Source organism: Ambystoma mexicanum, chromosome 2p (assembly GCF_040938575.1).
Source record: "Ambystoma mexicanum isolate Mex_15411 chromosome 2p, UKY_AmexF1_1, whole genome shotgun sequence".
NCBI lineage: Eukaryota > Metazoa > Chordata > Amphibia > Caudata > Ambystomatidae > Ambystoma > Ambystoma mexicanum.
Genome location: NC_090923.1, coordinates 1,475,330,205 through 1,475,344,010, shown reverse-complemented (window position 1 = coordinate 1,475,344,010; position 13,806 = coordinate 1,475,330,205). Strand labels below are relative to the sequence as shown.

The 13,806-nt window shown below is 44.4% G+C and overlaps 1 protein-coding gene across 2 annotated transcripts in view; it reads right to left on the bottom strand.

The window, feature by feature from the left end:
• Window positions 1-13,806, bottom strand: part of LOC138567644 (zinc finger protein 431-like) — a 608,674-nt gene that overhangs the window by 325,789 nt on the left and 269,079 nt on the right. For both annotated transcript variants that reach the window (XM_069646110.1, XM_069646109.1), the window contains exon 2: window positions 1,468-1,594. In XM_069646110.1, coding sequence (XP_069502211.1) covers window positions 1,468-1,594 — 127 coding nt within the window. The remainder of the gene's footprint in view (window positions 1-1,467; window positions 1,595-13,806) is intronic.

Below are 13,806 nucleotides of genomic sequence, written 5' to 3'. Positions count from 1 at the left end.
TCCTCCCCCTGGCATCAAGGACATGGATGGCCGGGATGCGCATGCCTGTTGTTCAGCACCTCCCCATACCAGCTGGTCTGCAAAGGAGGGGCAGTTGCAGTGCTGCTGTTTGCTGGCCCGGGGTAAGTTTAAAGTGTGCGTATCCGGGCCATGGCCATAAAACAAGGGGCTACATAGAGAAGTGTAGGAATGTCATATAAAGAAGAAGGGCTTTCAGTGGCAACACAAAAGCCTGGCACCTGCTGGGATACTCCCACCCTCTGCATTGCTGGATGCAAAGGATTTTCACTTAACTATGCTGGGAGATGCAACATTTGTGCCACCTAACGAACAATGGGCACATGTTGATAAAGACAGTATAAACGAAGAATGGGGATCAGACTGCAGAAGTCAAGATGCAAAAGGTAGCAATCTCTAATATTCATATATAACATGTGATCGGCGAACAACCCAGTATGAACAGCCTGGGACCATCATTTGCACCCCAGCATTGCCTGACTAACTCCAGCAACAGCAAACGTCCCTGCTAGCACTCTTCAGATTACCGTCTCCTCCACGCCCTTAGCAATAATCCCAGTGACCCATCTTCTCCTTGACACGTTACCCACCCGACGTGGCTATTGCTTCCCTACCATACCTATCCCTGTGAGAGTATCACTGTGAATGCGTCCCCTGAGCACCGCTCAACTGCGTGTCAGAGATTGGCACCCAAATAACACTGATTCCTCCTTGCACCCCTTCATCCCGGTTGTTCCCTGTGGTAGATTGGATCCTGCACTCCACCCAATGTTTACAAGACGAGCACAGGTGCCCCATTGCACGCCAATAAGGCAGAAGAGGAGGAGGTCACTGTTAGCAGCTACAGTCTCTCTCTGGATAAGGTGGTCTGCACTCTGTTCAAATGGTTGGTCACATTTGAACATTGCCATAATTATCAAACCTAACACATGTCTAGGGAAGACATATAGTAACATAATGATAGAATGACATTGGGCCTCATTACGAGCTAGGTGGAAATTCGACGGTAAATCCACCATAAAATTGCCCTAAGGAATTACTGTTACTGCCACTCGGTCGGCGGAATTTCCACCTGATTACAAGTGAAGGTGGCAGGGTAATTCCCCATTTTTTCAGAATTACTGCAGTGGAATTACCAATTCTGCCGATTATTCGGCGTGGAGTGGGAAGATTTACCTCCAGGGTTTTCCTGGAGGTAAATCCTCAACTCAAAACCAAACTCAATTTGGCTTAGTGGTAAAATTGGCGGTAACTGAGTTACCGCCAATTTTACCACTTACCGCCTAACTTGTAATCAGGCTGATTGTAGTTTTGTAATAATTTATAAGTTTGTGAAGCAGATCAAATATTAAAACAAAAATCACCTTTGAGTTTGTTTTAACAGTAATAATAACAGGTATTCATATGAATCTAATTACATTATCAAAGAAACAAACAGGGAAACGTTACCTAGACAAGTTATGGTTTTGTGTATTTCCTTCATCACAGCCTCATACAGTTCTGTCTGCCATTTGTGTAACAGCTTCCACTCCACTGCAGAGAAATGGGCAGTAAAATCATGGAATGAACCAGGTGCCTGTAAAAGCAAATATGACATGTCATTCAGCAAATCCTGAAGATATGTTTAGGGCTAGCTTGTGTCAGTACTTGTGTCAGTATTGTATCCGGACTAGTCTCTTGAAACCAGAACACTGCAATAATCCGAAACGAGCACATGGGGACAAACACTTGAAAGGAGACATGCTGCTGTATAAGGTAAGGTGTTGTGCTCATCCAATTTACCCTCGTTATCCTTGCTGAATGGGGGTAGTGCCCCATCATATGCATTGAATCGTAAAACAGAGCACATCCTAGCTGGCCTTTCCTCATGACTGTATGCTACTGCTTGGCTTTAAAGGCCTACACATTTAGCCATATTGGTAGTCCTTTACTGCTATCCCAAATATAAATCATTTATATTTCTTAGCAAACAAAGAGCTTGCAGCTATAATGCACAGGCAGACAATAGATTGTTTATCCATCAATTCTGGTATAGCAAGGAATGTTCACATGAATAAAAGCATGTAGAAAATGTGCATTAGGCATAACAACGGCTCAGTAAGGTGAATGAATTTAAAGTAGGATATATGTACAAGATAGTGAGTTGGCATAGCTCTGATTCAGCAACAACACATGTCTACCCGTGGCAGAATGGCAGCACTATCAAGAGCCATCAGGAAAGTTAACCTCAACAACTCTGAGCCAAAATGTACTCAGGTAAAGGCTGCTGACAAATTAATGTACAAATACTTAGTGAGACTAAGGGCCTCATTACACGGACGGCGATAAGGGTTAACGGTCACCGTTAATGGCAACGGTGACCGTTAACCCTTACCGCCGTACTACGAGGTCCCTTTGCGGGTTGGAGGATTTAACGCCTGCTTCTTGCAGGCGTTAATATCCAACCCGCTAAGGGACCTCGGAGCTAATTACGGCACCGCAAAATTGCGGTGCCGTAATTAGCGCCTTCCCCATTTCCATAGAGCCCTATGGGGCAGAAATGGGAATGGGGAAGGGCAATGGCGGAAAGGGGATTTACCGCCCCTCCAATCTTGGAATGGGGCGGTAAATCCCCTTTCCGCCAAGGCGGTGCCGGTATTTTACCGGCATGGACCAAGGTGCTAATAGCACCTTGGTCCACCGCCTACCGTGTAATGAGGCCCTAAGTGACCCTTGTCCTGGCACCATGAACAATCATCTGGCAGCAGGTATCTTGCATTTTGTTGCAGAGAGGAGGAGCCTTAAAACAAACCTGCAATGGTGGTGGTCTTAATTCACTCCAGGCCAATGCGCCTCTACTTTTTAGTCAAACAAATACATTCAATCCCGCAAGCTTCTTCTTGGATTTAGCAATATTCTTATTCAACAGGTCCATTAGAAGAGGAAGCATTACAGGCTCTTCAATTATAGGACTCACTGTTCTGAAGACCATGGCCTAAAAGAGATGCATAGGGAGCAACCCATGTCACAAACTGTTCTGCGTGATTTTTCTGTTGCGGAAAAGTCCACGACAGAAAAGTTTGCAAGAGAAATGTACGCACTTCATTGTGAGAGTAAGGATTGGATGTACCTGAACTGAACGCTGAGCCTCTTCTCAGCCTGGACACACAGCACTGCAAGCGTAGCTCTTGCTGACCCGCGCCCTGCTTCCTGGAGGAGGCGGGACTTCCCTGGGCCACGTGACGGATCACGTGACAACTTCCTGCACTTAACGGGAAGCGAACCACCCTTGCGGCGTTAAGCCCGTCGGGGTCAAGGCCACTGGCTGTTGTGCGGCTGTTAGGCGCTGTGGGGCGCCATCAGAAAAAAGAAAACCGCGAGGTGTCCCGAGTGGAAGCGGCGGCACCTCAAGACTCTGGTACAACAAATCACAGTAAGATTCATTAACTGTGTGATAGATATATCGCGAAAGAAAGAGTTCTTGTATACACCGAAGAAAACACAATCAAGTTACCCTTAATCCACTTACGGCCACCACCCCCCCTACCTGACATTGTAATGGAGGAAGAAGACGGGCGCTGCTTACGCAGCTCCAAAAAAGGGGGTGGGGAACCCATTCATGGTGTGACGGCCACAACTAAAGGGTATGGTTTACAAACTACCAGGACCCTTAACTCATGTCCGAAGCGAGCAGAATTTAGCCACAATCTTGCAGGTTGCCGCGACCTAGGCAACGTATTGGAAAATCACAACATGACGACATCCCAAGAAAGTCTTGCGTCACTGCCAAAAGAAGTCAACAAAGAGGCACAGCTGCCGAATGTCTCCCCGATAAACACTGTTGCCTCCGTCGCGCTGAGGCCTCCCAGAGGGGAGATGGGGCGGGGCAGAGCCGATGCTGTTGAGAAAGTCACAGTGTCGCGTGCCGGCAGCAAAGAAAGATGCTCGGGAACAAAACAGAAAGAGACATCGGCCGATTTTTGCCGACCAGGAATAGTGTTAAGAACGAGTGTTAGGGAAGTGGCTCTGGAATGTGGTTACGAGCAGGAGCCCACAACATCAACAGAAAGTCCCGGGGCATGTGGACACAAGAAAGATCATGCTGAAGCAAAGTCAACGAGTTCGACGGTGCCAACTGGCAACCAAATTGTCACAGCACAGGTGCACATTAACAGCAACAAAGAGGGCATACAAAATAAAACAAGTCCTCCTGCACCACTCAACATACAAACAGGGGAGAAGCAAACGGACATTACCCTGTCAACTGCACAAAACTCCAAGAAGAGAGCCAGGGAGACCAATTAAAAAAACAAGTGGAAGCCGAGCATGGTAAGCAAAAAGACTCAACATAAGAAACAAAACAGCCTACGAACCAAAATCAATGCCCCCAACAAGAATGTGCAACAGTCAACTAAAGGTGGATTGAAGAACAGCACAGGCCCAGCAGCTGCTAGAAAAATCAACACTATGCGAATGCTGACAGATTTCTTTGAAATTCAGCTCTCAACAAAATCTAAAAGATTCAGTGAACTTTCAGACGCCGAAATGCTCGCGGTGGTAAATGACACCATGCCACATGCAAAACAACGGAAACTTGACCACATAATAGAGATATGGCCAGATCCAGAAACAGACACTGAACCACAGAGCCAAGAAATAGTGTTAGAACCAGTGCCAAATGAGCCAAACTCACCCAAGGCAAATGTCGCCAGTAATAACAGGGGAGACACAAATGACAATCTGACAAAGGAAGCTCAAAGTGGTGAAACACAGGCACAGACAAAGGAACCAGAGGCTCAACATGAGCCACTCCCACATCAAAGAGAAGCATCTGACAGTCCCACATCACAAGGTCAGGACCCAATGTCTCAGTCCCCAAAGATAGGAGGAAGCAAGACGGCAGGACCGGAAAGTCACGAGGAAACAGAAAAATCAGCAAGCCCAAACTTGGCAAATACAGCAACACCAAGTAACCAGCAGGGCATGATAGAACAGGAAGAACAATGCAAGCAGAATAAAAAGAAGTCACATCGAATATTCTCAGAGGACTATGTATCGCCATCAAAAACGCAGAAAGCTACCAGCTTTCCGCACACTCCTAGAAGGAGATATAGTGACTTTCCGCATACATATGGTAGAAGTGCGGCTTCGCAAACACCCAACACATCACAGGATGCTGCATCGAAGAAAACTGACCTGTTAAGCATAGTGTCAGCCATAACCATCGCCCTCAATCCCTTCTGCAAATTGTATGAGGCAATAAATGACACAGCGAAAGATCAACAAGTCATTTTAGCCATGATTTTGACAAAAGTTCTGCACTTAGAAGGGTATATAACAGCAAATGAGAACAATCAAAACAATAAAGAAGCGATGGACCAGCTCACCAACAATCTGATTGCCAAAATCGCAACTATACGTAATGGGTCAGTCCAGTCTGAGCCGAAAGAAAAGAGAAATAACAGCAATGAAGTCGGAACACAGACAAAAACAATTATCGACTTAACAGCTGAGCAGAAGTCGACAAAAAGTGTTGAAGTACAGACTCAATCAAGAGATACAATGGACACATATAGTACCACTGATAAGGCAACCACGGGCAAAGTAAAACAGGCTGCAAAGGTGGTCCTGATATTAAACAAAGTCACTGCAAATAACAAGTGTGACAACGAAATCGCAGAATCAACTTATGGAATTTCTGACCCAATCAAGCCTAAGGACAAAGGCGACGCCGGCACCGCAAGAACCTTAATAACCAACAACCCAGATTCATCAAAAAACACGAACAATAAACACAATGTAGAAACAGTGGCGAGGGTGAGCACACGGAAAGGAGCCACTTTACCGCTAACAGACAAGATACGGCAGAGGACTCCCCAAAACACAGTGTCGGACAGAGAAAATCAGAAAATAGAAAAAACAAACAAAGAAAAGCCAGTGCCAGTAAGCCAATCAGAGGTGGCAGATCCTGAAAACACCCTAATGAATTTGAGTGTGTACCCAGATGATGATGTACATCTAGCGACGACGCCAGAACAATTCAAGCAAACAACAGAGAAGAGCCACAGATCAGTTTTTGAACCATCCCCAATTGTGAAAGACAACAACAACAAAGTTCGCAAAGATCGCGACTTTGAAACTCTTGAGGAGAAACGAAATCCTTTGATCTATCACTTGCAAACGACTGAGGCAAACAAGCCATACGAGCAAAAACATAGCTCAGAAAGAAACATAAATACAAAATCGAAAGATCAGAATAAACAGAAAAGCAGCAGTGCGGAAGCAAACAAACACGTAAATCAGACGCAAGGAAGAAGAGAAAGCACAGAAGGGAAATCGAGGGCTAACCGCCGAGTACAAGAAAACTCACAAGTACCCCAGCAAGAAACAAAAAGAAAACAGCAAGGGGAAACCTTTGAGAGGCAAGCACCAGTGCAAAAAAAAACAGCAGCATGGCACAGATTGCTACAACCAAAGATCGTCCCGCTAAACAAGCCATACGAGGGGCAAAGAAGAGTGCGACGAGTCTGGTAAATCAAATAAAAAGAAATATTTTAGGTGGACACTTAAAATGACACAAAGGAACAGCAACAAAGAAGACCTAATTTTAAACAGGAGAACTGTCTTGGCCATACTGCACCAAATTGCTAGCTTGAAAGGGCTACAAACGGAAGACATAAAAATAGTGGAACCATGGCATAATCGAAAGGGGGCAGTGGCATTGCTACATCTTGATTCCACCACGGTGTACAAAATGATACAAAAGTATCACGATGACATCTATAAACATGGATACCACATAGAAGAAGCATTGGCACGAAAACATCAAGAAAATACGGAAGATATCACAAGCCACCAGGAAATTACAACTAGAGACAGAAAAGCAAATTCAGATAATAAGGCGTACTACGAGCAACAGAAAGAGGAAAGTCCACAAAAAGAACACAAAAGAACAAAGGTGTGTAAACCAACACAGAGTCATCACAGAGCGGAGGATGTAACACGCAACATCGAGCGCCCGACAATTAAAAATGGTTTACCCCAAGGCAGAACACGCGAGGAAAAGCAAACGACAAAAGAGCAACAGATATACAACAATGAGAGTGTGACGACAAGAACAATCATACAAAAAGTAGACAATAGCCCAATAGGACAAAATCAAAATGCTCCTCAAAGTGGCAAAACAGGGTTATGGGCCTGGCTCCCGAAAGCACTCGCACTGCACCGTAAGAAATAGCCATGCTTGCGGTCAGAGACGGCGACAAGCGACCTGACTGTAGAGCGACCAAAAGTAACTCTATGCTCTTGGAACACGCAAGGGCATTCACATTTGACGGTGCCAGGTGGACCAAATCTTGGAGAATTTGATATCATATGTCTCCAGGAGACATGGCTGCAACAAACGCCAACGATGGAAGGCTATCAGATCATTCTAGCACCAGCTGCCATAGCCGCAAAGGGCGACCAACCTCAGGGCTGATGACAGCATGTCGAAATGGATGTGGAGTATAAATTGAAAAAACAATAACCGCAAATCAATCAATTTTGCCAGTAATACTTTCCTGGCAAGATGCAAGGAAGCAAAAAGTAGAGATCACAAAAGCCATTTTAGTCAACACCTATTAGAATCCCGCAACAATAAGTGCAAAAAAATTCATTGCAATGTGCGAGGATGCAATTGACGTAGCCACATCTGAACATCTAGTGACAACAATTCTCGTATGCGGAGATTTAAACGCAACCTGTAAAGCAACAAAAAATACAAGATCAACCATAGCCCCTCATGATATAGAACAGCGAGTCAAAGAATGGCTCAAGTTTACCAGCTCGCGTGGGCTGCATAATCTGGACGATGCATTTCCGGACGCAAACAGATTACCGACGTGGGAGCGTGCATTCTCTGCATCTACGATTGATTACATCTTCGTCTCACAGCCGTTACTACATATTACGAAAGACTTCAATGTCCGGCGCACATCAGCAAGTGATCACAATCGGCTAGAAATATCGTGGCACTTAGTAACCAATAATAACACTCAAACAAGCTTCCAAATCGAGCCTGATGCCCAAGGTATTTGAATTAAAATAAGCGCCACGGATATCATCAAAGTGACAACAAAATATAAAGCAGCCTTACACTCAGAATAAGAGAATGCAGTTGATTACCAACCCCTGCTGATACCACACAAGTGGCACAAAAAAAGAAGTGGCAATGCAACAAAATGGGACACAAAACATGTATATAATAAAAAGTTAATTGAAAGAAGGCGTGAATATAGAAGAGCGTTACGAGGTGCATATAAGAACACACTAGCAGAAGTGCCCAAAATCATCAAAGGCATTAATAAAGGGTACAAAGCATGGGTGAGGGCGCATAGACATAAACTGTACCAGGCTGATGCAGAACAAATCACAAAAGCACTCATCACGAATAATAGTAGAGACTTTTGGACCGTACTAAGAGACACAGGAAAAACGTTAGACAACCAAATTTTGAATAACATCAGTCAACATACGTGGGAACAGCACTTTGAAACAGTCTTCAAAGCAGCGACAATGGACAACAGTAGTGAGCAACAATTGGAAGCAGCAGATTGGGTCAACCTAGAAAGTAAAGAAGACATTCTGGACGTAATTAAGAAGCTAAAAAATTCAAGAGCCCCAGGCCCAGACGGCATCTCCAACGCCGAATTGAAAGCATATCCAACGGAATGGGCCAGCCTCTTAAGTGCCATCTTTCGCCGCTGCACCGAATCTAGAGCAATACCCAAGTCATGGACAAAAGCAATAATCATACCAATTTACAAAAAAGGCAACTTAACTGATCCAATTAACTTTCGTCCTATAGCCCTATTAGACGTCATAGGCAAGGTATACGCCTCACTATTAATGAAGGGATTTCAAGTGTGGGCCGCTTCGGCAGAATGTAACGACGATTTCCAAGCCGGTTTAAAAAAAAATGCAGGCACGACATGTAACATCTTGGCCTGCAGCATATTAAAAAGTAAAGCCCTGCAAAATAGGTGCAGTCTGTTCGTGGTCTTCATTGACTTCACTCAAGCCTTCGACCGAGTAGAGAGACCACTCTTATGGAAAAAGCTAAAGGAGTGGAATTGCCCCGATGACATTCTGGCTCCGATACAAGCTCTTCACCGCAACACCACAATGAGAGTGCGACTCAGTCGTGAAGACGAACTGTCAGACGAAATTAACAGCACACGTGGAGTGAAACAAGGGTGTCCGCTGGCTTCCGCTTTATTTTTTACCTGCATCAGCGATATGCAAGAAATTGCGAAAACAGTAAGAGCCTTTCCACCGAAACTTGGAACAACGGAAATTGGGCACCTTCTGTATGCTGATAACCTCACCATATTCGATCAGACGCAAATAGGGCTACAACGCAAACTCAACGCTTTACAACAATATGCTATGGACAACTACTTAGAAATCAATATAAGCAAAACAAAAATCATGATCCTTCAAAATCATAATAAAAAACTTAGCAACTTCAACTGGCAGCTGGGTCAAACAAAAATTGAGACTGTGCACACGTTTAAATATCTTGGAGTACTCCTGGACAGTTCATGTCAAGAAGACACAATGCAATCCGAATTATACGCAAAGATGAACAAACTAGCGGCACAAGCAAAGGCCATCAATAGCAAATTTGGAAAGTACTCACTCGTGCCAACACTAAACTTCTATTCAATTTCCGAACAGACAGGCTCGAAACCTAATCTTACGAGCACGACTTAATCCACTAAAAACAAATGAGATATTACATATCAGAGGACAAGCCCAAACAAACGGCTGTAGATTCTGCGACAACACCATATATCCCATAAAAGAGACCATAAGACATTTACTCATGGTATGTCCTGCTACTGCAAACAGCAGACAGCATTACTTACGGCAATTGGATGGTTTTAACATCCTACATGAAGAAAACACATGGTGGTGCAGACTCATTGGAGGCGATAAAACTACCTGGCAAATTGCTTTGACTAAAATGTTAGAATACATTGAGCAAAACCTGCTTAACGGCAATGCCTGTGAACAAGCAACAAGTCACGTGTAAAAACCTGCAAATCAAACTGCAACACTAAGATACGCACTGACTCATTGTCAGGAATCACCCAGAAAGTATTGTATTGCAAAAATCTGTCTTGATTAAACAATTAATACAAATTTTTTTTTTTAAAAAATGTACGCACCACAAAAGGTTTGAACATTTCCCATGCGCACATATATTTAAAAACCCTAAAAATCCACACCCCCACAACACACCTCCACCCACACCCCCAACACACCCCCACCCACACCCCCAACATACCCCCACACACACCCTACTTAACTTCGAAGACGCGCTGTGTTCCTGCGACGTCAGTTCCCTTTCACTTCTGTGATTGGGAACGGCGCTGCATGGTCCTTTCCTTTCCTTTTTTCTTTTTTTTGGGCAGCAGCAGGGGTTTCCCCCCACAACCCCTGCTCACTATACTGTGTAGTATAGTGATCGGGGTGTTGCGGGGGACACTTCTGCAGCCCCCTTTTTTTTTCTTTTTTTGGGTGTGCTGCAGGGTTGTCCCCCATAACTGTATAGTATGGTGAATAGGGTTTTGCAGGGGACACCCCTGCACACCGCACCCCTGCACTCCCCGCAGTCTTTTTTTTTTTTTACCAACCTAAAATGCATGCCACCAAAGCTTTGAACTTTTGGAGTTCGAACCTTTGGTGGCACGCATTTACAACCTTTTTGTATAGGTCGGAACTTTAGGTTCGGTAATTTGGTACAATTCCACATAAACAAAGTCCACATCTGAGGCCCCTCACCAAATACTTTTATCAAAGTGCATTTGAAATATTTTTTGGAGACTTTGGGCCTCATTACGACCCTACATGGCTACCCCCATTCCAGGTACCGGATCCGGGTTCCCTGAATGGGGAAATACCGGGCCATTCCTACCTTGGGGGAACCCGGATCTGGTACATCCCCATTCCCATTTCAGCCCCCATAGGGCTCAATGGGAATGGGGATGGTGCTAACAACGGGCCCGTTAATGACGGGCCCGTTGTTAACGTCCTGGTCTGCTTGCGGGACCCGCTAAGGACGCCTAGTTTTACCAGGCGTCCTTAGCGGGTCCCGCAAGCAGACCTTGCAATGAGGCGGTAAGGGGTTAACGGGGCCGGCAGCTCTACTGGCCCTGTTAACCCCCTACCGCCAAGGTCGTAATGAGGCCCTTTGGGATGCATGATACACCAAGTTGAAAAATTAAATGATGCACAGTACTGGCCCAGCATAAAAGTCAACTGGCTTCTGGAACAAATGGCTCTCCTTCGCACATACACAGACACACACATCATACCAGTTATTAATTGGAAAGAGTAAATTATCACTTGCCAATGGCAAGTGTGCCTTTTTTTGGCCTGTGATGCAGTCGATGAATACACTTGAAATTGAGCAGTTTGTGGGGCTAATCCATTGGGACACCTTTCTTCTGTTTATATATGGAACACAAATCAACCTTGCTAATCTCCACCATGGGATCTCTTCCCATCATTCCTTGCCAAGTATAATATAAGAATTCTAAAGAGAGAGCTCAAAAATATTTAGAATGGTGATAAGCCCGTTGACTGACTGAATGATTAGGTTTACTGAATTCGGCTTAGAGAACTGCTAGGGAAAGCCTTTTAAAGATTCCCAGAGTGAGCTTTTAAAACTTTAGTAAGGAAACGCATCTAGAGGGGTACAGCCTCCTCTTAGTTTGCACTCCTATAGGGAAATACAGGTGCTGTCTACAAAAGTATCCCCAGAACAAGTCAAATGAAGAGTCCTCCCGAGTTTCAAAAAATGTTTCTCCTGTGCAAGTGACAGGCACGCGATAAAGCTAACAGTAAGAGAGAAGAGAAAGGCCTTTGCGAACCCAACCATTGTGCCAGTATAAACCAGACATATATTGTTGGGTTTACAGGGTTGTTTTTTCCTCCACCTATTCTCGACCCGGTCCAATAGCCCTCTTTAGTCTATTACGGGATCATTCATAGGTAGGCGTTAATCAGAACATTGCGTATGGAGCCTTCACAATCCGTCCCAATAAATTGCCGGATCTAGTAAGCCTAACCGCTTTGGAGTATGAAAGTATCTAAGTTGCCCAATTGACATGTACCTGTTTCCCTGACACTAACAGGCTTATCACAAACCTTTACAGCTGAGAGAAGGTGGTTCTAATGGGATCAACATGAAAGTTAAGACAGTGAGAAAGGAGACTTCCATTTCAAACAGAGAGAGTATATCAATAACCAACAAGAAGTTTGATCCTTCTTTCAATCTATTGGTCTAGCTGCTGCCCATGGTGTTCCAAGGTTAACAGGGGCATATATTTAATTATAAGAACTAACATATCCTCCAAGGTATCTGACTCCTGCCATCTTCCAACCAATACCTATGTTAGCTATAGTTTGAGGCATCAAGTCTGCCAACAGCTCCATCTAAGATTTGGAGCAGTTGATGCAGAGACCAGCAATCTTCCCAAATTCTTCTACTTCTGGTAACCAGGGTTCAAAGCTGAGTGCAGGGTTCTTCAGAAAATGGAGACTACATTGACCTTATTCCTGTACTTTGTGCACTTAAATGAGACTACCTATCACAGGAAAGCTCCCTGGTGCATGTTGCCACAGACACAATCTCCAGGGGCAACAGCAGAAGGGAGAGGGGTATCTTTGCTCAGATCTTAATCTACATGAAACCTTGCAGACATTACCACCAGTGTGTGCTGAAATGAGCCATGGAAGAGGAATACAGACGTCTGAGGAGTTTGATCAAGTCATTTGTGAATCCCTTTTGGTCATGAAGGAAAGACCATTTAATTGAATCAAACTCCTTGTCTGCGTGCATTAAAACCACAACACCTGGGATATCTGTGCTCATCTGGCGGAGTACCTAAAAAAATAAATCCTCAAGTTATATGTGGAGCTACCATTCCAGCATGGTCTGTCATGACACAGATTCAGGCAGTAGCCTGCTAGTGACCACCCTGGCAAGGATGTTGATGTCTAAGTTGATTTGGGATATGCAGCCCTGCAGATAGGCAGCATACAAGCTATTTGTACACTCTAAAAACAGGCACACTCCCAATAGAAAATATGGAGTGAACAATACTCACAACAAAAACAGCCAGGAGCTTGCCCCTACTTCCACCAACACAGCTCCATGAGTCTGTTATAATCAGTTGTACCAGCACAGCAGTGTCAGAGGGAGCAGCTCTAATAATATAAATGTCTGATCATGAAGCGCAGATTTAAAATAAAAATGAATCTCTGCATGAATTACTAGGCTGTGTATCTCCTTGTAACCTCTGCGTCCTGATACCTCTGGGTCTGGTGCGCATTACAAATGAATAAACAAACAAACAAAAAGGTATCTGTTTTAAAGTGGAAATATATGATTTACTTGCCTAAAGAATTCTCCCATTTGGACTACATATTCGTTTTTTCCAACTTCAAACGAGCGTTGGGAAAACCAATAGGTTGGGCTTTTGCAGCTGTTCGTTGCTTTTTCCCTCAGTAGACATGCATTTCTGTTGGCCCCAGGAAGAATGGGCTCCATTCAAAAAGTGTGGGTCATCAAATGACTATTACTGGGTGAGATGCAGCCTATGCTGGCTGAATAAATACTTCTTATATTTTAAATTAGCAGCTGAAGCTCGAAGCCTGTAGCTTACACCGCACCTACAGGGGCCCATAAAATACTTTTGATACCTGTATCTTCCAGCCTGGAAGCATCAATATTAAAACACACCTTAATGCCCGATT